This window comes from Barbus barbus (assembly GCF_936440315.1).
Source record: "Barbus barbus genome assembly, chromosome: 37".
Classification (NCBI taxonomy): Eukaryota; Metazoa; Chordata; class Actinopteri; order Cypriniformes; family Cyprinidae; genus Barbus; species Barbus barbus.
Window position 1 is genome coordinate 15,978,098 of NC_136715.1, and position 27,047 is coordinate 16,005,144.

Sequence of the window (27,047 nt, forward strand, 5' to 3'; positions counted from 1 at the left end):
ACTGACGAAACCCATGCACAGCTTTTGAAACGGATTCACAACTGACAGATGCTGATTTATTCAGCCATCCAGCAGAAGTGAAATGTTCTAACAGCCATCACTCACCACAGGCTTGTTTGCCTTTCAAAGCATCTGCTGATTCAGAAATCACAAATCTTTCACATCTTTTCAGTTATTGTGTGACTGGTTGACAATCGACAGACAGACTGTGTCTATAAATGACTTACTAATGGAAAACTGAACAAGAACCATAAAAAAAAGATCTAAATCTCTCATAAGCACGAACCAAACTTTTATGGCTTGCTGGATGCCTTGACTGTGATGTTGTGAAATGTGGGGCAGCATCACTAACCGAAAAGTGACAAAAACATTACGATTAGGCATTTTACCAATAAACAAAAGTGCTGAGAAGAAAAAAAAGAAAGAAAAAAACAACAACAGCAGAACATAAAATGACAGAGACTGATAGTAAAAGAACGAGAGAAAATATTTATTTCAGTATTTATGTTTGAGTATTTAAATGTGAGATCTTGAGAAATGTGACCAGCAAAACAAAGACAAAGGGGTTTTATCTAAGAGCCACCCGAGCCTTCCCCAGAAAGCTCTATTGAGACAGGTGAGCTGTAGACACATCACTGAGCACACACCAGCCCTGAGTATCTGACATTCAGCTGAATGTTTGCTCATCTCTTTGGCAACCTGGGACTGAATGGAAGCAATCACTATAAATCTCCAACACTTACTCTTATAACAGGAAAGAAACTGCAAATGCACATATCTGCCTCAGAGTAAAAAAATGTAAGTTAATTGTCCGATTAAAGTTTAAAATAAGAAATAAAGTTGTAAAGGTGAGGTACAAGGTCCAGGTTGGCTATTGCTACAAATATACCCCAGCGACTTAAGACTGGTTTTGTGCTCCAGGGTCACATATGAAATATAAAAGATACACATCACGAGTATGTGTCCCCTTGAAATTACTCTATGATACTGACACAGCAACATCCAATTTGATCTGCGAATTAGAAATTCTGTACAACATGCTCCACAGGTCAGTTGTGTCACACCAGAAGCAGTAAGTCACAAGACCCCATTAGACCCCATTAGCGCTCCCTGTGGATAGACACACTGTAGCTTGAAGGGAAAAGTGCTTTTGCCCTGGAACAGTCATACTGTACAAACACTAGTGTAACCAATTCCCCTTACTTACCACTTATATTAATAAAAATGTCATTGTTTTGAGTGAGCAGAAGGCCAAGGCCCTGTTGATTTATATAAAGACCACTATTAACGTTTGGTGATACCAACAACATTAATCACAAACGATTTGACTTTTCAAATGCGTTCTGTGTCAAGTTTAAAGGAGGATAATAATCGTTCCGGCGTAATAATCAAGGAAATTTTCTGCTGTACCGTGGTTGCAGCAGGCGCACTGATATTACGCGGCACCTGAAAGTAGTCCCCAGCTAGGTAACTAGTTATGCTAGTATACATAGCTGGGCACTACTTTCAGGTGCCGCGTAATATCAGTGCGCCTGCTGCAACCACGGTACGGCAGCAAAGTTCCTTGATTATTACGCCGGAATGACAGTATAGTTCCTAGCCATATCGGCCTAGAAAATTGCAGCTTTTCATTTTCCGTCGGTCTTAGTACACGATGTAACTACAGAAGAGTCCAGTTTTAAATATGAAAATTATCTAAACTCTTTTTTCACTCATTTTTGATGACTAAATGTTAATGGTCTAATCCGATTCAATGATCTAGGCTAAGCTAAGCTACCGCCAGATCAAGAGATCGGCTGAATGGGAGTTGTAAAATGAACCTATTTCCAAAAAAAGTGGAGTGTTCCTTTAAGCTTACCAATGAAAGGTACAGAGTTCGGGGGTTTAAGTATTTTTAACATTCGGTGAGGTTTGTCAGTGAAAACGGCATCCAGGTCAATGAACTTAACTGACCACATCACAAAAAGACTCAGTCATACATATTTGTGCTCCACAACATCATGCTTGGACAGAAAAGGTCTGGTTTTCTTAGAGTAAAACTCCTTGTCCAGGGTCCTGGTATCTCTAGCTTGTGGTCTGTGAGTGACCACTTTCCTGAGATCAAATGATCATTCCTCAAGAGGCAAAATCTGAAGTCTATCAGAACAGATAGATCCTTCTCTAACTTCAGAAACCATCTAAAAATACAACTCTGCAACCAGCATTTGATTCACAACTTGCTTTAGCTGAATCTGTGATTCTCAATCTTTTTGACTCAAAGGTCCTCCATTGTCCAACACAAATACATGCTTGTTTCCAAACTTTTATTATCAGAAACTGGTAGCATTGGTATTAAATTAATAAAGCACTATTTATTTTGTGACTCCAGAACTTTTTAGAACAGTGTGCATAATAAAAAAAAAAATACAGTATTTATTGAGGGAAATTAAAAGTTAAATGTTCATTTTACATCTTGATTTTAGCCATTTTAGCATTTTTATTTAGATTATTTTATGTAGACCTATTAATTAATTAACAAATACTTGAGTCATTCTGATAAACAAAATACTACATAAAACCTAAATGTCATTAAAAACCTCATGACCAACAGAACTGAATTTATACTAAAATGTTATTACAATAAAAAGTCTCATACACCTTAAAAGTATTATGTGCTACATCCTAAAAGGTACACCTTAGTGTACACAAATTTATCTTGCGTAACCACAGGTGGATGCACAAACATGCGGTTGAGATCATTTGTTCATTCGTTCACTTTACTGGTCTTCCCTTTCTTGGAGCACTGAAAGAATGGGTAGCTTTCCTCATTGTTTAAAGTTGCCCTGACTCACCGACTGTGATAGGAAGCAGAGTGTGTTCCTCTCTTTCTCCTGAAGAACACAGATGTTTAAACTGAACTCAGGAAAAGGAAATAAACACTTCCACATGAAATCTACCCACTGAGGCCTCCACCCCTCCCATCAACTAATTTACACCACAGTATCAGCCGGCCATATAAAAACCTACAATATGTATATATGAAATGGAATGGTGTTTGATATACAATGTGAAATGCAGCAGGACTGAAATTTGACTATGCAAACAAGAGAAAGTAAGGGCACAACCTCTACAGCCTGATGTGATCCAGACACTAAATGCCTTCATGGTAACCCCTGACCACTGGCTTAATGGCATTTCACAGTTCCATTTTTATTAGTTTAGGGTAGATTAGCATTATCCCTGTGCAAACCGAGGCTGTGGACATGCAAAATACACACATGCATTTTCTCCCCAGGCGTAGCCTAATCCAGCCCGATGTCCAATCCCACACAGAACCTCCCCGACAGAGAGAGATGCAGAGCAGTGTCATTGTACCCCTTTCAGAAAGCAGCTCGGAGTGGGAAACTGATCTAGGATCAGCAGTTGTTTAGAGTAATCTGATACAGGATAAATTGTCCTACTGTGAAATGCATCATGATAACAAGTCAACAACCAGTCTGGACTAGATGTAGAGGAGTTTGTTTGTTCATCAGAAGAGCATTACATCACTTGTTCATCAATGGATCCTCTGCAGTGAATGGGTGCCGTTAGTATAAGAGTCCAAACAGCTGCTAAAAACTTCACAATAATCCACAAGACTTTAATCCGTCACTTCTAGCCAAAATATGAATCTAATAATACTTCCTCCAGTAAATAAGTCCATCAATTGCCCTCTCACATTAAAACCAACAAACATATTTCTTTAAAATGTTAAAATGACTGTTTCACTTTCACTTTGCTTGATGTGTGCACATTTCTCTTCTAATTCAGACAAGACCAATTTTCACTGGAGAAAACAATATTATGGATAGAGGACTTGTCAAAAACATCTTGATTAATTTGTTTATTACAAACACACAGCTTTCCACTTTGCAATACATTAATTCATGGACTGGAGTCAATGCAGAGGATCCACTGGTGGTGAGGAAGTGATGTTGTAATACTACACATGATTTGAATTTGGTGAAAAAAGTTAAAAAGTCAAATATTTTAATTCATAAGTTTTAAAAATGCTTTGTCATTGTATGCACAAATTGCATTTTGAGTAAATTAAAAAAAATTACAAAATAATGAGTATCATGTCTTTGACCCATGAATTTTCCTCACTTTAAGACTTCCAAAACTGCCATCCCATGAAACTTTCGGCTCTAAGTGCCACAACTCTGCTGACATCACCGATAACACTGTTTTCTCAGCTGAAGAGTAAGAGGCTTATTCCATCAATCAATACAGCTGCGTTGAAAGGTATTCCCATTACATATTACCTCCAGAGAGAGCTGCCAGGGCACAGACTGTTAGTAAGGTCACCACAGGACTGAGAGTCTTAATGTAAAAATCAATGAAGATTAATGAGTGAATTTGTTGTGCGCTGTATTAACTGTGCCGAAGGTTACAGACAGGCTGTGTGCTCATTATTAGACAATGTATATAATAATGTCCCACACAAATGATGGGCCATATGACTAGTGTGAAGACCCACAGGTGCTTGTATGAACAAGAGCGTACAGAGTCTTGAATCACGAGAAATGCACTTCAAGCTCAGCTTAATGCATTTCATATTAATAATTCATCCTACAAGTCTAAAGCGTGGGGAGTTTGAGAGATCATCAGCTTGTTCAAGACAAAAAAAAAAAAGAAGACTTTGTTCACAAACTCAAAAACACAGATGGCATTTGTTGCCAAAAACATTTTCATAATTAAGGCTGGTTACAACAAAAAATTCCCAGACAGCGTGATAGATTATAAACGGTGAAACTCAACACCAGAATGTATATTAAGAGTGTATGAGAGCGAGAGAGAGCTGGAGCTGGGCCCAGTAGTGCTCTGGGAATGCAGTCCGAGTTGATTGGCTGGTTTCCTGATATTGTCTGAAGTCATTTGGTGAAATAGGCAAAAGCATACAGAGCGGGGAGAGCAGTATAACTCAAACCATGTGATGAGGCAGAGCCCTGTGGGGAGTCACCACAGCTTCAGCACAATGGACAGTCTGTAGTGCCTTTACCTGGGAATTACAGCTCACTCATCAACTCCTCATAAAGGAATAAAGTGAAATAAATGACGAATGCGCTTAGAAACGCGACAAACGGTATCACATGTGATTTTATTTCGTGAGTCATGCTTTAAACTCATCAAAGAGCGTCTACAAAGGGTCTTCAGCATATCTGACCTTCTGTGAAATGGATTTTGTCAAGTTGCACTTATTTCAACTTGACTTAACCTGGGGCAAATAAGTTTCCCAGTGCTTAAGAACAGAGATTCCATAACGTCCAAAACAAAGATGAAAATAAATATTCAAAAATTTATGTAATGACATAAATATAAAAAAGTACTGCTGCTGGGGATCTTTTTCAGGGACGCACAACCCAGGTCCTGTGAATTGACCCATGAAAATTGTGTCTTGTCTGTGAATTTTAGCAACAACCATGCAACTACAAAATAATATTTATTTACTTAGTTATTATGTATGTATACACAACAAATAAATAAATGTTTAATAATGTAGCTATTATTTTTGTGTAAAATAACAAAAAATCAGCATATCAGTAATTGTATGGGTTCAATTAATTTTAAAAAATAAATAAATACATAGGCCTATCTCTACTTGTCCAAGTCACCCAAATTATCCAATATTTTCAGGCACAGCTGTTACGTGGGGAAACAATTTGTTTAAAGGAAATACATCACATACATCACAAGCACTCTTCTTACCTTGCCTCACAGTTTTCAACCTAATCGGTCCCTTGCAGTTCTTGATCACTGTCAGCACATCATACAGCGGCAATCCAGAGACAGAGAGCGTCTCCACTTCCAGCAGTAATTCCCCCTCGGACACTTTCCCGTGTCTGTACTGTATGGCATTCCCGTTCACGGGTCCGATATAAGCGAACTCACCATTCTCCGCTCCGCCGAGCAGCTGCACGTTCAGCTCGCCGCGGGCGTCCTTACAGACCGTGCTCTCGATAACTTTGGTGGTCCAGTGATTCTTTTTCTGTACCACTTTGGACATGATGAATCAATCAAATCCGTCCAGAAACAGGTGGTTCCGCTGACAGACAAGAAAACGCAATAGTTTCATAGAATGAAATATCCCACGCACACGCGGTAAAGTTTCTTTTCCGTCTCCTCGGTCATGAATGCAGCTTCTTCGCAGCCCAAAAAAGAAAGAAAAAACAAACTCAAGCCATTGTCCGGCTGGTCACCGAATGAAATTCCCACTCCTACCGCTTCTCTAATTACCCTGTATTGTTTTCCTCATCTTCTTAACATGTTTGCCTTTAATCCTCTTGGTTGCGCTCATCTGCTTGTGTTTTAATTTCATAAACCTCTTTAACTACACTTCTTTAAGTCTTGAGCTGTTTCCAAAATAGTTGTTTTTCCCCCTAAAACACTTCTAATTAGAATTCCTGAATTGTCGGTGAACGTTTCCTCCTGGTTCACGGCTCCTTTAAACAGGTACAGCTTTGATACATTTGTGTCTGTTCTGCTTGCTCTCAACTAGAGATGGAGCGAATGTAACGAGCGCGCATGCGTACTATTTCCCTTCGGACTCTTGAAGGGAATCCTCAGCGCGTCCGTCACAAGGTCCTAAAGTCCGTCATTTAGGAAATGATATTTACAAACTTAAGCTGATTTTCATTAAACGCCTCTAGTGCTATATATCTTCCAAATACTGCAATAATTAAATGTAACAATAATAGTATCAATAATCGCACCTAGACTTTAAAAGTGGCTATATGATTGTATATAATCAGCATGCAAAACTAGTTAATTGTAATTAGATTAATTGAAAACATCTTCAGAATCACTGTACTGGGCCTGAGCCATAAAAGATTTCCAGAGTAGTTTTGTCTTTGTTATGTTTAATACTTGCTGTTTAAAAAGATAGGAATTTGTTTAATACATTCTTGCTCAACCAGTTTTATCTGTTTGCCAGGAGCGTTGGTTTGAGAAGAAATTTAGCCTTGCGTAAGGGTTCATCCCTTATGAATCCTTGTTATTCAGGTTCAACCTGCCTTCCACGTCAGTTGTTCTAAAAAATAAAAAAGTGCCATATTTTCCAAAACGCTGTTTATAGTGTCTATATATTTATGAAGTAATAGCTATCACAAATGTATTGTTCATAATACATTTGCAGATGTAACATGTAGTAACAGCAGTATTTTTTACTAAATTATTGTTGGTTTTAAGATTTTCATATTTTCAATATTCTATACAGTTACTGTATGTATAATACATAATGTTGTTATATTATAATTTAGATATTATATGTCATATATTTTGTGTTTGTTTTTCTGTATCAGACATGAAACAGTGTTATCGAGCCATTGAATTATTTTTATCAATGTCAATACTGTCACGATTCCAGCATTTCTTTGCAAATTTGCTTTTAAATATATAACGAATGTCCCATTTCAATTACACTCTATTTTTCTTCACCTCTGTCACTTATGTCCATAGTCACACAGTATTTTTTCTGCATGTGTTTGTCTGACAGCATGTTAGAGCCTGACACGTGAAGGGCCGTCGTCGGGATCAGATGGGCTTCAATGTTCACCTTGGGAAAAGCAAATGAGCTCTCTGATCCTAAAAATAACATTCAAAGTACTCCTTCTCCCTGGAGACGCCAACCATTGGCCTGGATGGGACAGGAAACAGAGTGCTTTTAAGCTTAAACCGTGCAACTTCTCCTCCAATCGTCACCGGAGCTATCAGACGCTCGCTGCGTTCACGCCATGCCAGCCTGCTGCATCTGGGATCTTTGAATGATGATGTAACGTGTCTAACCCGATTTCACTCCTGAAATAATCATGAGCAAATTTGAAGTGGTAACTAAATGCTGTTTGGCTCCAGCGAAAATCTGATGTCCCTCTCGTTGACCTGTGCCAGCTGAGACCTAAAGCTCAATGCACTTGCGTGACCAAAAAAATGCTTTGCACCTTCCTGTTTCAGAAAGGAAATAAGGAAGGTATACACCTGACCTGATGTGGAAGTAAAGTTATGTATTTGGTTGTGCAACTTACAACAACATCTCTCTCATTTTGCCAGTCAAATCCTCTCTGACCTGAGAGTGGGCAGGACTTTCTCACTGCTGGCCTTCTACCACAAACCGCCCTGCCAGAACACGTCATTTAAGCCTGGGTGGCTGATGCACAGTGACTGTGACCCCTGTTTCTCCTTTTCATTTGATTCCATCTGCCTTCCCATTCCTTCCCGCAAGCAACCCCTATTGCAGAGGGCGAACTATCTACATTTTTCTCTCCCAACCCCCTTCCTCGCTCCCAGCTGATGAACACATGATAAACACATTGGCATATCATGCAATTTGTCAGTCCAATTATTTTTTTATTCTGTTTAAATTAGAATGTATTTATTATGCAATTTATAAACATGGGGAAGTCGTGGCCTAATGGTTAGAGAGTCGGACTCATCATAATCCAAAGGTTTGAGTCTCGGGCCAGCAGGGATTGTAGGTGGGGGGAGTGAATGTACAGCGCTCTCTCCACCCTCAATACCACGACTGAGGCACCGAACCCCCAACTACTCCCTGAGCGTCGCAGCGCCGGTTAAGTGGTCGCTATGTGATTCTTTGGCTCGTAATCATAGGGGAACCAATTTAAGCACCTATAAAGAACATGTAATGGTTCTAAGTATGAATCATATTAGCAAGCTAAACAAATACAATAATACAAGCTAAACCAATAATAGTAATAAATACTGAGTGCATATTTGAATCATTTAAATAAAGTATTTGAACAACAATGCATATGTGTTGTAAATCAGTTTTACCAGAAACAGGCAAAAAATTATTATTAGTTATTATTTCAAGTGTGGTTATATACAGTATCAACGCAAGAGTGAAAACGGAGTAAACTGCTTAAGTATAATATAGTATAAAATTTTAATAATATAGATAACATTGATGTAATATTTAGAGTGTCCAATTAAACACATTAATTCAGTAATGTCAGCCTCACTTTTCCTGCATAATCTTTATTTACTAAATGTAACCAGCTGACAAGATGCACAATTGAAGCCCAAATCTCTCCGTCTTTGCTCGTCATCTGTCTTATTCTTTCTGTCTCTCTTTCTCTGTGGCTGCAATCCTGTTCATTAGCTTAACTTGAATGCACTCTGAGTGCTATCCAATTGCTGGAAAGTACCATAAAACCCTTCAAACATCCTTTGGTCAGAATATGATCCTCTAAAGCTCTTCAGTGGGTGGATTAAAAGAATTAGCTTTTTTTAAAAAGTCCAGTTTGATTTCTGGATTAGTTTGAAATGTTTCACTGTAAAATCTGAAAATATATCCTTCTTTGAAAGTCATTATCAAAGCACAGTTAAAAAAATCCCTATTGGAATTCATTGGCGACTAGATGAAAAGAGGTGCATGCAAAATTTTCTATTAAACCCAAATGGTCCCTTCACAGTGATGTGTGCGGTATTATAAATAAATGTTCACTCAAAGCATGGATGAACGTTGAAATCAGCCTTGATAGGCTACACTCAACAAACAAGATGAATAAAAGCCTTTTGTTGTGTTTTAATTTAACTGCTGTCCTTGACTATGCTTGATCTTTCTGTTTGAATAAGAATGGTAAATGCCTATGGGAAATTTGTGACCTTGCTCAGCCTTGTGACTTTATGTGAAAAATATTTTCTTCTTACACTATCTGAAAAAAAGTTCAAAGTTGTCACTGGAGCGATTCCCTGAAGTACTAAATCTAAAGAGCATCTTTGTAACTTTCAGATAAGTACATATTAGTAAGTGTTTACAGTAGTACCATTTCAAAAGGTTTTTTTTTCTGAGAGTTTATGTATAATGCAATCATGTGACATTCTCTATTTAGCATATTTCTTTGATAATTAACTCTCGGGTTTCTCATGTTATTCATATATTAATTTATTCATGCTCTCATTCTGATGTTTTGCTTTGTACTTTTTGTCATCAATATCAATGAAAAATTAAATGTACATGAAATTTGTTCCTGCACTGCATGTAAATGTTGACAGAATGTTAATTTTTCAGAGTAAACAGTCCCTTTAAATCTGCTTCAATTCAGATTTATCAATTCAGCTTTGGCTTTAGGGCTCCTCACCACCCACTTTGTGGGGCTTCCTGTACAGATTCAGTAAACCGCAGCTTTTATAAGAGCACCTCCTGCTCTCTATATGTGTAGTACGTCTATATGTTTGTTTCTATGTAACCAGCAAGCTCTTGAAGAACCTGGAACAGCTCCAAAACACACCGTGCACCGTTTAAACTTTTGAAGATAACCTCTAATTGCTGGCCCACATTTATTAGATCTTCCTGTACAATAGAGGCAGAGCCACTATAAGTGCTAATTCAGGATAAAGGATTAGACAGTTAACGCTAGCACACTAATTTATGCTAATGTCTCTTGCAAGTGTTAAAGTGTACTTTAAAGTGCACAACGACTCTGTGTGGCAGAAAGTCTTTATGTTTCTTTACATGTGCTATACTCAGTGCAGTCCTGGCTGAAATCCAGATGGAAATAAGGAAAGTGAGCAGATGTATATGTCAGAATAAAGAGGCCATATAGCTAATCGTTACAGTGCCTATGCGCATATAGGTCTATTCAAAATGTATAAAGTTTCAGACAGAGCAAGTCCAGAATAATTCAATACAGTGCCTTTCCAAAATAACTTTCACAAGATGCATGTGTTACCAGAATGCTGCTATAAATGCACAAGGAAAATATTGTTGAAGTCCCTTTAGAGCCTTGCTCTCATTCTTTCTTTCTCTCGCTCTGCTTTGCTACATAACATTTGCTCTGTACCTCAGGCTTGACATGGCACATTCAATTACATCTCTCAGTCTACATGTACGTCAGTTTCTGCTCATACTCTGAGATGATTTGGGGAGCACAGAGTAAAATATAGCCTGTAAATATACATAGATACATACAGATTATATGTACATGTATGCCATTCATTTTCATATGGACTTGAATAGATTCACTTAAAGGAATAGTTCACCCAAAAATGAAAATTTGCTTTACAATTTACAATTGGAGAAATATAGCAATCCATCACTTGCTCACCAATGGATGCTTTGCAGTAAATGGGTGCTGTCAGAATGAGAGCCCGAACAGCTGATAAAACTAGAGATCGAAGAGCTGATAAAAACTTGCATGTTTGTAAAAAAAATTGAATCCAAATCCAAATTCAAACCATTGCTTCCGGTTCAATTACATTATATTGCTTTATCCAATGAAAAGGTCGTCCTGTCTGAATTAGGAGAGAAACATGCACATATAAGCAAATATGTAGGGGCAACAGGGGACTTTTTCACTGGAGGAATTGTTATTATGGATTACGGACAAAACGATGGACATTTTGATGGACAAACATGCAACTTTTCTCTTCACAAGACATTAACTGATGGACTGGAGTCGTGTGGATTACTTGTGGATGTTTTTATCAGCTGTTTGGACTCTCATTCTGACGGCACCCATTCACTGCAGAGGATTTGTTGATGTGTAAGTGATAAAATGCTAAATTTCTCCAAATCTGTTCCAATGAAGAAACAAACTCATCTACATCTTGGATGGCCAAAGCGTGAGTACATATTTACTTACTTTTGTAGTTCTACAGTGAACAATTTATTGGTGCAATCAATAAAAATGGGTCCAATTTATTTATTTGTTGCATTTTTGTGTTGTATTGTCTAAAAAATATAAATAAATATGCAAAACTTGAACTGCCACAATTCCTAGTGGCACAGAAATCAAACATTTCACCTTTAATCTTATAGTCATCTAACAGTGTATCTTTTTTATTCCATTCAGCATGGTTGAGTCAGAGTATTTTATCAAGCATTTCTATTCATATTGTGAATACACATGTGCACACATTCCTAGCATTTATATAACTCCGGAAACAAAGTGATCCATGTGAGTGAGCAGCTCGTAAAGCGTGAGCTTTGTGGGTCAGGGTGTTGTCAGCACAAAACACTCGGCTTCATCTGAGTAAGATCGTGTGTGAGAGACAAAGAGAAATACTGAGATTAGGAAGGTGAAATACAGTACACTAAATAAATACTTAGTAGCCAGCTTGTAAAATTTGTTAAAGCAAGTAAACATATCATATCATTATTTCTGTGCGAATAAAAACTCCAGTCTCCAGTCTCAATATCTTTGGCTACCCCGTTTCTTTGGCTTGGACTGGGATGAAAGAGAGTTTAGGTGTATATGTAACATACTGATCAGATGACCAGATCTGTGGTCGACCCACAGCTGACAGCCATGTTTAATTAATGTAAGAAAAGCACACAGAGTTTTAAAATCACTATTCCCACCTCTTACTTCACCATGACATGAATAATAAAAAAAACTTTTGATGGTGAAGCCTAAAATCACTGGGCAGGTATACATGACAACTAGGACATGCAGTGAAATCATCTATCTTCTCCGACCGCTGGAGGTGAGATTTGGCTTGCATACAAGTCTCATTAAGTGGGGTCTCGCAGGACAGATGAAGTTCCACAGGTCCAGGCATTAGTGGGCTGAAAAATCGACTGAGACATTTCATATAATGCCAGTCAATAATAACCTCCTACTGAGGCAAGGGAAATCAGAGGGAAACCTCACAAAATGTAAGCAGTATACACAGCGCTCATGTACACTCTGCGTAATTACTCCTGGACAAAATAGCAGGTGATCTATAGGTATATTGAAGGCAAGAAACCATTAGTGCATTCAAATGAGAAAGCGCATGTAAACAATCTGTGTTTTCCCACTTGTAAATTTTTTAAAATTTCCATCGCTCAGTTCAAATTACACAGACGAAAGCCCGCCATGTCATCAAGTAACAGATAGAGGTAGACTGATAGTTTAGAAATGATCATACTTAAAAATTATTTTAAGTTTAATAATTCTTATTAAAAAATAGAACACACACAGACACACATATTACCAAAAAAATGACATAAATATACTATTACTTAAAGTATTGATACTACTGCTAATAAATAAAAATAACATTACAAATAATACAAACAATACATTAAATTTGATATTTATAAATACAATAATTCTTAATAAATATCATGTATATTAAAATAATTCTTAATAAGTAAAAAATTATTTAACAATTAGAAAAATGTTTTATTAAAATAATGCATGATGATTACGTTGTGTGTAAATCAATAATTAAATCAGTCACATAATTATCAACCAATTTTACAAATGTTGTACAATGAAGCTAATTATGGATATACTTTTCTTACATTAGGTGTTTAATATTTGGGTGGGTGTATCAATAAATGGATAAATAATTACAACTATTAATAGTGCTGCTAATAAATAAAAATAACAATGAAATTTATAAAATAATATTTACATTTTACAGTGATTTAGCAGATGATATATTATTTCAAATATATATGTTAATATATGTTATTATATTATACATAGAACAATTCTTAATAAATAAATTATTTATAATATTATATTAAAAGAAGGTGTGATTGTGTTATGTTAAAATCTTAAAGAAAAGGGTCACAGAATAATTAATCAAAGTCACACTTTTACAAATGTTGTAAAATATAAATACAAACTAATATATTAACTTTATAAATACCTTTGATTTTGTCTTGGTGAAAACACCTGACTGCGCAAAGTGCTGTCTAAAGAATTAAACTAAATTTGCACAGAAAAGTAATGCAAATTCCAATAAGCAGCAGGCATTATACAATTTTACTTATATTGATTCCTTATGATTTGGTAAGTGAAAATCATTTCTGTTGATGTAGAGTATTTTGCCCATTTGTTTAATCCTTAAACATTGGCTTTTAGGCTTGCAGTATGGTCCAGAAAATAACCACTGTCAGTACTGCTTCATGCAATTTCTTTTTGTTCATATGAGACATGATGTCAGACTAGTACTTGTGCTGATTACTGTGATTATTCTGCATGTCCATGTGGCTGTGAAACTATTCAAAGCATTGTTCAAAGTAAAGGGACATAACCTATCCAAAAGAACGTGGGTGTGTTATTGCATGTATATTTATATGAAAAGCTCTGGATTCAGTCATCACAGCAGCAACAGAACTTGCTGCAAGCAGCGAGTAAAAAATATTATGATAAAATTATTGTTTGCTGAAATCTTTTTTGTCCAAAACATTCAAAATTAGAGTTGCAAAGCCTCTTTGTCTTGATCGCAGTCATGTGGCTCAAACTTTTTTTGCAGTAAACAAATACTGCAATCGTTTTAATTTGTTAGAGAGGAGTACGCATATGAATTCAATTATAGAAATTAGAACTTTATTTTCTGCTTGAATAGTGAGAACAAATATTATATATAAGGGAATGAAATGCCAAATTACAGTTGATCTACTTAATCTCAGACGTAAAGAGACAGTCAAATGAATATGTAATTTGTTGTGATTTGATGTAATCTAATATAATTAAAATGCTGCCATCTAATGGTGAAAATCTGGCAGTACATTCTTGGTGGAAGTATTACTGTTACTTTTCTCAGCGCTGACCACGATGGACCAATCACAGTCATTGGTTAATACTGGCAAGGACATGCGTTATTTAGTCATTTTACAGTCATCTCACGCGAATATATGATAGATATAGAATAAATATGTCAATAAACATATACAAAAATAAAATGTATATAAAACGTTATTTAATATAGATTTAAAATGGTCTTAAACCAGTTCAAAACACATTTTTTTAAAGGTCACGCCAATATCTGTCAACTTTCTTCTAACTTAAAACATTAAAAGTGCAGTAATTAAAAAAAGTTTGTGAACTTATACAAATATGGTTAAAATAATACTCACATGAGCTGAAAATGTAGTATTTAGTATAGATTCAACGTTGATTCGAGGAACACTTGATCAGTCATCATAAAGGTCCGACTCAAAAGAAAGATTGATTTTAATTTATCATTTGTGACCCTGGAGCACAAAACCAGTCCCAAGTCGCACGGGTACCCTATATTTGACAGCCAACAATACATGGGTCACAATTATCAATTTTTCTTGTGTGTCAAAAATCATTAGGATATAAAGTAAAGATCATGTTCCATGAACATATTTAATACATTTCCTGCTGTAAATATATCAAAACTTCATTTTTGATTAGTAATATGCATTGCTAAGACAAATATAAATGCGAATTTCCTCAATATTTCGATTTTTTGCACCCTCAGATTTTCAATCAGTTGTATCTCAATCAAATATTGTCCTATCCTAACAAAATATGCTTCATCATCAATGGAAAGCTAATTTATTCAGCTTTCAGATGATGCATAAATCATGTTTTTGTGGTCCAGGGTCACATGTTACATTCTATGATTCGACTTTAAGTTATTTTTACTTATAATTGTTTTTGCTTATTTAATGAAATGCATTTGATCTTATGTTATTATAGTTTTACACTAGTTAACTTACTGAAAGTTTATTTTGCACAACATTGCTCCGCCATTTAGATTCGGGGAGCCATTGTCGTCGCGTGCTTCACACACTTGTGTTTCTGCCAGAAGGCGCCGATGCGAGGGGACTTTAACAATCATTTCTCCTTTACAAGATCATTTTATCGTCGAACAGATTTAACCGAATTAATGCCAGGGTGGTTTGACAGTAAATATAGTTAGCTCGCAACTTTAGACGGTTGTTTTAACGTCCTAACAAGATGTTTATGCGTCAGATAGTTTTGTTGAAAGGGGGGCGAGGTTTGTGTAAACATCTGAAAATGTTGACAAGACTCAACACGAACTGCTGAGGAATCGCAGCCACGTATCGTTTATTGGGCTCCAGGTATGTTTCATATTGTATTATTTTCCGAGAACTAAAAGCAAACAACTGTGTAGCAGTCTTTATCAAATGCTGTCTATGTAGGCAGCTCACTAGGTTTTTGAAACACAGCCGCTGTCTTCATTTGAGTCGCTTCCTATGTCTGTACCTGCAACTGAGAGCAGGCGGCTCCTTTTTAATGTAACCTGCCTCTCTGACTCTTTCGAGGAATCAAATATTCTGTGATTCACGCTGTCTACGGAGATGACCTGACCTAATGCATAGAAAAAAATGGCAGGAATTGCATGGTATCAGAAAAAGGTAAACCTTAATTAGCTCTGTCATGCAGTAAATACAGACTGTGCTTAGAAAGGGATCGACAGTTCTCTAATGATCTTGTGTTAAAGATCGGAGCCTATGATCAGCAGATTTGGGAAAAGTCACTGGAACAGACTGAGCTCAAGGTAATGTGAGAAAGTGGTAGTTTGTTTGCAAAATTGTGTAAAATGTATGCAGAGTTGTGAAACTCTGTTCTGTATGAGCAGGGCTTTGGGTGCAAACCTAAGAAGACTGGCCATATCAAGCCAGACCTCATTGATGTTGACCTAGTGAGAGGTGAGTTAACATTGAAATTTAGCATCTGAATCTCCTGTGTCTATATAATAGTTATAGGTTGTCAGATCAGATCAGATCCCATAGTTAAAATGTAAAAATGTGCTATAAAACGGGCAGCAAAAAGAATAGCAAAAGTGACATTGTTTCAGGCATTACAGGAAGGTGTTTTTGTGCATGTAGGCCAGGGGAGGGCCGGAGCCGTGCAGAGTTTAGATGCAACCCTAATTAAACACACCTGATACAGCTAATCAAGTCCTTCAGGCTTATTTGAAAGCTACATGGTATGTGTGTTGGAGCAGGGTTGGAACTAAACTCTGCAGGGCTGCGGCCCTCAAGAAACTGAGTTTGACACCCCTGATGTAGGCTATGTTTTAATTTTATAACCAGAAAATATAATTACATTCTGTCACCTAAATCTGAATAAGGCATACTATAAGAAGAAACATAAACAAGTAAAGTCAAGATAATCAAATGTGATCTGTCATAGAGGGGATTCTACAGTGCATGTAGTGCCAAGTATATATTATTTCTCCATAAATCTGTATTTCTTTAATTTGCAGTAGATTTGCAATTGCTCAAAATCCTGGAGTCACTAGGATTTTTTTTAAAGAAATGAATACATTGATTCAGCAAAGATGCAGTAACTTGATCAAAAAGACAATATAAGACAGTAAATACCTTTATAATGTCACTAAAGCATTCTATTTCTAATAAAAGCATTCTAAAAAAAGTTATTTTCTATATCTTTCTATTCATCAAAGAATCATAAAATCATGAATCACATACTTCAGGTTCCACATAAAAATTTCAACAGTGATCAGAATTGTTTCTTGAGCAGCAAATTAGCATATTATAATGATTTCTGAAAGATTCATTTTGAAGTTATTTAAAATTTTTATAATATTTCACAATATTACTGCTTTACTGTATTTATTTTTGTATTTTACATTGTTGTTTTTATCTATTAAAAGTTACCAACATTTTCAGTGTGATGCTCTTTTAAAATAGTATCTTTACAACTGCAGGTTCTACATTTAGCAAGGCCAAACCAGAGAGCCCTTGGACCGCTCTGACTCGTAAAGGCTTGGTCAGGGTTCTCTTTTTTCCTTTCTTCTTTCAGTGGTGGATCCAAGTTACATCTAAAAGCATTTCCACCCTCGTCTTAGTTCTGTACTTTCTTCAAGGTATGCGGTTTTTCTTCTTTTCAGCAAAGCACAGTCACGTGAACAAATGATGCATTCAAGTATTTTAGCTTAGTTTCGTTGATCATTCTTTGAATATTTCAGATTTTGTCGAGAGATAATACATGTTGGTATAGGGATAATACTTATGAAAATCTTCCATATCAGTTGGAAATGAAATAAAAGAAATGAAAATTCTCAGAATTTTATCATGATCTGATGGATTTGTGTTTATTGCAGTGGCAGGAGCTGTGTTGTATTTTGAAGTACCTGCAGCTTGTGCCAGTGAGGTTGTGGGTCCATTGTGTCTCATGCTGTTGTTGGGTACAGTACACTGCCAAATAGTATCCACAGAATCCTCCAGAAGCCCAGACAACAGCCCTGTCCCCAGCCGGACGGCCAGTCCTGTTCGCAGAAAAAGGTTAAGCTACTGCTGTGTCAGATTGGTGTGAGACAGACTTATCACAGAGACATAAAGGACCAAGTGTTCTTTCTTTCTTTCTCCCATCCAATAGTCAATGCATCTAATGTTCTGCAAGGCTTGCAGTTTAATCAGTAGTGCCAGTGTTAAAAAAAAAAAAGAGTCCCCACCATAAAGAGTAGGATTTAGTCTAGTTTAAAACAAACATGCCAAGTTCTTAGAAATGCGCTCATTGTATTCATGTAAATTTATACAATTTTTATGAAAAGTTTAATTTCAGTTACTCCTTGAATATACGTTTATGTGTGAACATCTTAAAGTCTATATTTAAAAAAGTTTATATATAAAATACATTATATATACAATAAATTTTAAATATATTATTAAAGGTAAAACTTTTTAAAGTTGTTAATTCCTAAATATTATTAGGTTTTAGCCTTTTTAAGAGTCACACCGCCATGATATGTTGGATCCAAAAATTAAAAACATTTCAAATCATGGTATGTATGGATTACATTTTAATGTAGATTTGAATAAATTATTTGATCAAGACAAAAAAAATGCATTATATTGTTGAACCTAGTGTCAAAACAGGCACCAAATTTAATTTGATATATTACTCTTTTATACTGTATTATAGCAGGTATAAACAGATCCAGGTCCTGGTTTTTATTTGGTCAGTACTTCAGTCTTTTCATGTAATTCCATTTGTGTCAGGTTTTAAATTATTTTGGTGTTTATTCATAGACAGAGGAAGAGTATAAAATCAAAGAGGTCTGAGGATGAGAGTAGCAGAGGGGGAGGGATAGTAGAACTCAAACTCGAAGACAGCCACCGGCTCTACAGATCAGAGAAGAGACTGGTAAAACCCTTTTCTTAGAACTGCACTTTTTGAATCGTCACGAACATTCATGGTTGTATTGATCGAGATCCTGTGGGCTTTGCAGAATTCTCTGAGGAGGCCTCCGTATGGGGCTTCTGAAGATATCTCCAGTGAGGAAGAAGCAGAGGAAGCAGAGCTCCAAAGAGAGAAACTCTTCTCATCAGCACCTCCCAAATACGCTCGCGCGCTCAGAAATAGACTTCACAACCTCCCCAAGAACAATCTGCCACCCCAGGTGAGTATCTTTGTTAAACCATCTGTAAATTAGTTCAGAATGTTGATTACCTTTGCGTAAATCCATACAGGGCGAGAAAAACGGCAGGCCAACAGACGGCCCGGCGCTGCCACGTGAAGTCGAGCTTCTGCGGCCCTCAGAGGGCTCACGTCCAGCCTCTGACACAGATGATATGTTATGGGAGGAGCTTCTACACGATCCTGACTCCGTCTCCACGGGAAGCAGCGAAAGTGGGGAGGAGGAGCCTCACAGTCATAACCACTCCCTCCCTCTTCCCAACATCGCTCTGACAAGTGATGAGGATGAAGCCTTACCGCAGGTGGGTTGCAGTTTTGCTGTAATAAGTTTAATGCGACTTTTCATACCTCGCTTAAAGGAATAGTTCACCCAAAAAATGGAAATGTGCTGAAAATTTACTCACCCTCAGGCCATCATCATCATCTTCATCAGAACAGATTTGGAGAAATTTAGCATTGCATCACTTGCTCACCAGAGTATCCTCTGCAGTGAATGGGTGCCGTCAGAATGAGAGTCCAAACAGTTGATAAAAACATCACAGTAATCCATAAGCCTCTGGTCCATCGTGTAACATCTTGTTAGGCAAAAGCTGTGTTTTTAAATTAGATGAGCTAAAAAACAAGTTCCTTATCCATAATAGTGACGTCTCGTCTGAATCAAGAGAGAAACATGCACAATTTACTATCTTGATATTTTGGCCAGAAAGGACAGTTTAACATCTTAATGCTGGCTTTGTTTCTTACAAACATGGAGCTTTTTGCTTCACAAGACACTTGGATTACTTGTGGATTGTTGTGATGTTTTTATCAGCTGGATTTGAAGTCTCATTCTAACGGCACCCATTCACCGCAGAGGATCCATTGGTGAGCAAGTGATGTAATGCTAAATTTCTCCAAACAAACTCACGTACATCTTGTATGGCCTGATGGTTAGTACATTTTCATTTTAGGGTGAAATATTCCTTTGACTCTTGGATAAAGTCTTTTTTTAACCCCTAGTAAAGCCCATTTTTACCTCTTCAGTACAAATTAAGATTGCATTGTTGAATTAAACAGCACTGGCACAGGCAACCATTCACAAACTAAGCAATAATTACCCATTTAAATATTAATGTGCTTTCCACAGTTTGTACAGATACTTTAAAGGTCTGTGTTTAAAATGGAAAAGTATTTCATTTCCATGGTGCCATTTCTATAGATCAGTGGTCTCAAACTCAATTCCTGGAGGGCCACAGCTCTGCACAGTTTAGCTCCAACCAGCTCCAAATCACACCAGTTTCTAGTGATCCTGAAGAGCTTGATTAGCTGGATCAGTTGTGTTTGATTAGGGTTGGAGCTAAACTGTGCAGAGCTGTGGCCCTCCAGGAATTGAGTTTGAGACCAGTGCTATAGATGGATGAGCACTTATAACAAGTTGTGGGATCTTTGCATGTTGTGCTCAAATTATCTGATATTTTAGGAAACTTATTGAACTTTTCACACAGTCATGAGGGTCCGCAGGGCTGGTATCATTTCCTTTTTATGTTTTTTTCCCTGCATGTTGGTCTGACCACATGACTTTGGTTGCCTGACATTTTTTGAATATCATTACACAGTTATGTCAAAAGGTTATGTCGCAAGACTTTATCTATGCACTTTGAATGACACAAATGATTTCTTTATCCTTTTAGCACCAGTTTTCGTGGCTGCAGGCTTGTCACCCCTCCAAAGATCGCGTCAGTGCCATTATCTGGGAGCAAGGAGAGTGTAAGAAAGCTGACATGTCCGTGCTGGAGATCAGTGGTATCATTCTCACAAGAGTAAAGTCCTTCTTTCTCTGCCCTGTTTATTTCTACATTAGCGGTTTAAATTGCTTAAAAAGAGAAGAGAACTGTTGACTTCCTCTTTAAACACAAATTATATTCAAATTCAATGTAAACTCCTCTGTAAGCATTTGAATGCCGACTGTTTTGGAGTTTTGCATTGGAATTAGTCTTTGACACATTTCTAACTGACCGGAAAGTAACAGGTCAGTGTTGTTGCTGTACAATTATGTTGACGGATTTCTGTTTCCAGGTGAAGGTGGTCGAACAAGGGATGGGTTATCTGATCTTCGGCAGTCTGGTCACCGCTTCACTGGCCCTGCTGCCCTACTGCTTCAGACTGGCACAGAAACTGGATGTTGCCAATCTCAGTTCTGTGTCCTTCGAGGAACTGCCCGCAGTGGCCATTGGGCCTCCTTGTGCCTTGTCCTATGCATTCTTCATCATCACCACATCAGAAAGGGTTTTCCTCTCTGGACTCTTCTTCTTCATGATGTGTGTTGCTGAGAGGACATATAGACAGGTGAAAATGAAAATGCCTTGGCGTTAGTTTTTTTTATGTGTGTTTGTAATAAATGCATTATCAGTGTTCACCTTTGGCTAAAATGTTAATTTCTGTGTTATTTTACGTTACGTTTAATTCTGTATCCTAATAATATTTTTACATTTCACAATATATAAGTGAACAATTGTGTTATTAAGTAACATGCCAAAAAAGATTTTGTTCTCGACTACAGCGCCTTTTGTTTGCGAAACTCTTCAGCCATCTCACATCTGCACGCAAAGCCAAAAAATCAGAGATTCCTCACTTTCGACTGAAGAAAGTGCAAAATATCAAGATGTGGCTTTCACTTCGATCATTCCTAAAGGTATCATCTGCCCACTACAGCTGACATGTAGGGATGCACTATATAATTTTCTTTTGTCTAAATTAGCGTCTATTTTTTTATTTAGCAAATAAATATTGACTGATATTTATAGATATTTAATTTTGCATGCTAATTTCTTCAATTGTTACATTTAGATTAGCTTTGCTGTCATCTAATGCTCACATAAAGTGAATCTATTAATTTACTCATATTAATTTAATAACACTATTGAATGTAACCTTTAGCACATCTCTAAATTGAATTGTTTTCTACTGTAGATTACAGTTTTGTGATGCCAAAATTCACTTGTAGCATTCTAGATTCTTAAATTTTGGTTTGCTTATAAATAAAACTATATATTTTGTTTATTTAGACAAAATAGTATAGAATTTTAATTTCAGCCATAACGTATTCAGTATGTTTAATTTCACCTTAAAGGCATTTTCCAAAGCCTTTTGGTTTCTTTTGTTTTTAATCCAACATGTTTAACCAGTCTGTTTATATAAGCACAAATGACAGTAAATGGGTGTTTCTGCTGGCAGTGACATTTGAATAGGCCTGTTTAAAGATACATGTGCCTAGTTGACACTATATGAAGATATCAGTTTAATCAATTTAATAATTTATTTCTTCTGTTTAACAGAGACGAGGCCCTCAGAGGTCTGTCGATGTCATTGTATCATCAATTTTCCTCCTGGCTTTGTCTATTTCCTTCATCATCTGTGCCCAGGTCAGCTATTGTTCTATCATACAGTGTTTCTGACACACCCTTTAGACATATCTTTTAAAGGTTTGCCTTCAAAAAAAATCTAATCCTATTTTAAATATATGCTCTACCTTCAATGTCATTTGTTCTCAAAAACAGAAACCCCACTATTTCTATAATCCCGCTAGACATGTGCCGGCATTTGGTAATACGATATAATACATCACGGTAATGAACATGCACAATATTGTTGTCGTGGGCACTTAAAAATACCATGAATAATTATTTATTAGAAATTATTACGATTTTTTAATGCATTGTAAGAATACCTTTCTCGTCAACTGGTTAAAATGCACAACACCACAGTATTCTGCATCAAAGACGCATACGTTGATGTAAACAAGCCCATGGATGAGAAGCGCAGTGAATGAGACCCGCTGAGTGAAAATACACATTCACGCTCTGACAACAGATGGCGCTGATGAAACAGCAGAAATGCAGCTGTTATCCTGGTAACCCCGTGAACAAAACAGCTGCACTACTTTCAGTTTCTGATCAAGATTCTAATCTGTTTGAAACATTTGTTTACTTTAGACATTTTTGTGTATTGCTTTTTTGTTAGAAGGAAACAGCTAAACCTGTTATACTGTATTATGATTTTTTTTGCTAATTATTTCAGTATCGTGATAATACCGTATGCCGTGATAAAAGCTTTAGCAATTATCATAACATCAAAATTTGATATCATCACATGCCTAAATCCTGCCTTATAAAGAGACTTCTGTACCGTTAAAGCTATTGTAAATGTGGCATTTAACTTGATTTATAACTTAATGGCACATTAATTATTGCTTCAGTTTTATCTAGCATTAATATTCTTTGTTGCGACTTTAGGTCTAATCGTGAAACTCGTATACTTTGCTGTCCGCAGTGTTGTTTTTGTTCACAAAAACTATTAAACCATATAAATAATACTAAAATGACACATCACTTTTGTTGTCTTTATTTTTTATCTCTTTTTTTTGCCATTTGGATTTTGTAAGAATAGTAATAAGTATAAATGTGGTCCTGACATCAAGTCATCTTTAGAGACAATTAAAGTGACATCAGTTGTTTAGATTAGGTTTAATAGAGTATCATATTACTGCACATAAACAGTTAGAAGATATGGCTGTCTAATAGAGTGAAGGAACCTGGTATTGTGTTTCAGCTTTTGCACAGTCATCACACATTTCTGGATTCAGAGACCAATTGGGAGCTGATGGTATGGTGTGCTGCTCTAATGGTTTTCCTCCTACGCCTCGCTACCCTCGGAGCTGAGACCAACCGAAAGTATAGCAACGCTTCTGTGCTTCTGACTGAACAGGTGAGATAAAAATCTCAGCCACACAGAACAATGAAGCAGTATTATTCAGGAACAAGTGAGCTATTCACACATGCATACTGCGCAGGTGCTAATAAATAGAGTTGTGTACTGTGTGCCGTTACATTTTCTGGAAACACTTTACAATAAGGTCCCTTTAGTTAACGTTTGTGAATGTATTGACTATCGTTAAGTCACAAGGAGCAATATATTTGTTATAGTACTTATATCTTTGTTAATGTTAGCTAATAAAAACAATTGTTTATTAGTTAGTTCATGTTAATAGAAGCTTTTTTCCACCACGGGAAAGAAAAATAAATTGTGTAAGGTAAATTTGTGAGTTCTGGGCCCGTATTCATGAAGAATCTTAGTGCTAAGAGTTGCTCCTAGTAACAAAATTCTAAGAAAATTCCTCTTAAAATTAAAGAAAAGATTCTAGTAAAGAAAAAAGTCATTCAGAAAGCATCTTAACCCTTAAAAGAGGTCTTAAGGTCCAAAATTGTTAGGAGTACAAACGAGGACTTTTAAGAGGCTTAAGAGTTTCTTTAGCAGTGGAGAAAATTGACGAAACATGAAGAGGGAGAAGAAATGCGTTGCACACAATGCATGCCAGTGAGTTAATAAGATGCTACACATTAGATCGTGCAGGGATCATGTTTGTGACCGATCTTATTTGAGACACGCTAACAACTCCGACACCACGCAGAAATGCCATAGCGCCAGAAATCACTACATTAACTACATTAACATATTTGGCAACTGGAAAAATGCAACTATGCAACAGCGATGATTTGGGTCTGTACCTGACAGCACTTTCAAAACCTTATTGTGTCGCTGTTCATTTCCTATGAAATACGTTAAGTATGACAGTATGGTAAATAAAAAATAATGAATATATATACCTATATAATGTGTGTGTGTGTGTGAGAGAGCGAGAGTACAGTAAAACAGGAAAAATTACAAGTGAAGGCTTATAATAAACCATACTCTTAAAAGCGCTCTTTTATTTCCTTCTTGGACAACCAACCAATCACAGTCTTCAAAAGAATGTGTCATTCCTAGCAATGGGTTCAGCCCCGCCTCCTCACTAAGATAAAAGTTTTTCTTTTCCTCGCTTAGAGTTGCTCTCAGATTGGTCCTGAATCACTTTTAAGCTAAGACTCCTAGTTAGACATTTTTAAGCTAAATTAGCTCTCTAAAAGGATTCTTAGAATCTTTAGGAATACGGGCCCTGATGTTTTTTCTCAGAATTGCAAGACATAAACAAAACAAAAAACAAGGTCTGAATTGTGAAATTAAGCTCAGAATTGTGAGAGAAATTCTGAATTCAGAATTGAGATAAAATGGCAGAATCCTTTTTTTTTTTTTTATAAAAAAGGTAGTTGTGACTTCTTACTTCACACTTTTTTTATTAGTAAGAAAGTGTGAATTGTGAGATAAAAAGTCGCAAATACAATTTTTTTTTTATTATTCTGTGGCAGAAACAAGCTTCCATACATGTTAGCCCAAGGACTATTATATTAACAGGCACATTTTGTTCATTTTTATAATGTACTATTAAATGTAAAAATGAACAGTTATATTAACAAGTGCTTTAGAACTATTTTTCACTGTTGGTTCATGTTAAATTGTGTAAATAACTAGATACCTTACTGCAAAGAGTTATCCATTTCTGCTTCAGATAAACTTGTATCTTAAGATGGAGAAGAAACCCAACAAAAAGGATCAGCTGAACATAGTCAACAATGTACTGAGGCTGGCCACAAAATTACTAAAAGTAAGACTATCAGAAAAGCATCATTCATTGGAAAAAATAAAACATGCCTTGCTTGCATTGATCATCATTTGCTGCTTTCAGGAACTGGACACTCCATTTCGTCTGCTAGGTCTGACAGTGAACCCGCTTATCTACAATATCACGAGAGTGGTCATCCTGTCAGCCATCTCAGCTGCTGTCAGCGATTTACTTGGGTTCAACATCCGGGTGAGGGAAACATTTGCGCTCTAAGTACAGTGGTTATCTCCACCTGTATCCTGGGTCTGTTTTATTGTCCCACTGAAATGCGGATGTCTGGAGTTATTGATCTCAATGATCTGTGTTTTTATGACTGTAAAGTCATAACCGCTTTTGTACTTCTTCCTCTTATCAGGATAGTTGGGGTTGCTCACTCTTTGTTGTATATGACTGTTATCATCCAGCAGTACAACATTTACAAGCAATCTTTAACTAACAATATCCATCATACGTTTTTTTTAACAGCTCTGGAAGATCAAATCTTGATATGATGCCTTTACACTGCCAGCGTCTTAACACTTGGGCCAGAGAGACTCTTAAGTGTGCTTGTGCACAACCTACCAGATGACCAAGTTATATTTTAAAAACTGTGCAAATCTACTGACCAAACTTATCCAGACTTTTCCTCCCTACCCTGTGCCTTCGGCCAGTCCGAACTAACCTGTGTTCAACTTTGTTGTTGAGATTTCCTCATTGAAATTTGAATTGTAAAACTGTAAAGCACAGCCAGTAGGTTTTCTTGATGCACTTGCTTACTGCTATTATATTGCAACCAGTGACCACTGTTTTTCATAAATGCATACTCTGCATGTTTATTCTCTGGTCTGGAAGCAACCACTTAAAACAGAACCACTATGTGCCTTGTGAATAATTGCATATAACAGTACTTTTAGATAAGCTATGTATGAAACATGGATGTGTCAACTGCTGAATGGGTGATGAAATTAAAGTTTTGAGTTACTGAAGGTACTGAAAAACTTAAACACTGAAGCTCTTGGAGAGAGCACTTTTTACTGGCATTGTATTAAAATAAAGCTTTCTCTAACAAACTTCTGTAATGGTCAATCCTTAACCAAATATTTCAGTTTGGGGTGGAAGGAGTTTTCACAAATTTTTTTATAGCATTTAAGTATTGTGAATGTAGACTGTTTCTGACGACTCAAAAAAAATATAGTATTAAATCTTATTTTTAGTTTTAATTTATCACAAACAAAAGTGTTTGGTGATTTTACTGTTATCCTGTAATCACTGGCTAAGTGTAATTTAGTTCGTGAATGTGTTAAAATTACGTATGGGCGTTATTGAAACCTTTTATTATAAAGAAATTATTTATATTATTTCTATAGATGTTACAATCTTTTTCTATAGCTTTA

At 36.4% G+C, this 27,047-nt stretch overlaps 2 protein-coding genes across 7 annotated transcripts in view; one reads left to right on the top strand and one right to left on the bottom strand.

Annotated features, from left to right (window-relative positions):
• LOC306856668 (membrane-associated guanylate kinase, WW and PDZ domain-containing protein 1-like) overlaps window positions 1-6,526 on the bottom strand; it is a 157,575-nt gene extending 151,049 nt beyond the window's left edge. For all 6 annotated transcript variants that reach the window (XM_079396041.1, XM_079396043.1, XM_079396040.1 and 3 more), the window contains exon 1: window positions 5,728-6,526. In XM_079396041.1, the coding sequence (XP_079252167.1) occupies window positions 5,728-6,025 (298 nt within the window). In that variant the 5' untranslated portion in view covers window positions 6,026-6,526. The remainder of the gene's footprint in view (window positions 1-5,727) is intronic.
• Window positions 6,527-15,481: 8,955 nt separating this feature from the next.
• Window positions 15,482-26,727, top strand: LOC306856673 (protein PHTF1-like). The gene is made up of 17 exons (XM_079396055.1): window positions 15,482-15,811; window positions 16,016-16,108; window positions 16,195-16,251; window positions 16,333-16,402; window positions 17,428-17,586; window positions 17,824-18,004; window positions 18,752-18,866; window positions 18,952-19,122; window positions 19,193-19,441; window positions 20,810-20,938; window positions 21,195-21,464; window positions 21,679-21,810; window positions 22,454-22,540; window positions 23,727-23,882; window positions 25,561-25,656; window positions 25,738-25,863; window positions 26,140-26,727. Exons 2-17 carry the CDS (start codon window positions 16,079-16,081, stop codon window positions 26,158-26,160), a joined length of 2,049 nt encoding a protein of 682 aa, XP_079252181.1. The 5' UTR covers window positions 15,482-15,811; window positions 16,016-16,078; the 3' UTR covers window positions 26,161-26,727.
• Window positions 26,728-27,047: the final 320 nt, after the last annotated feature.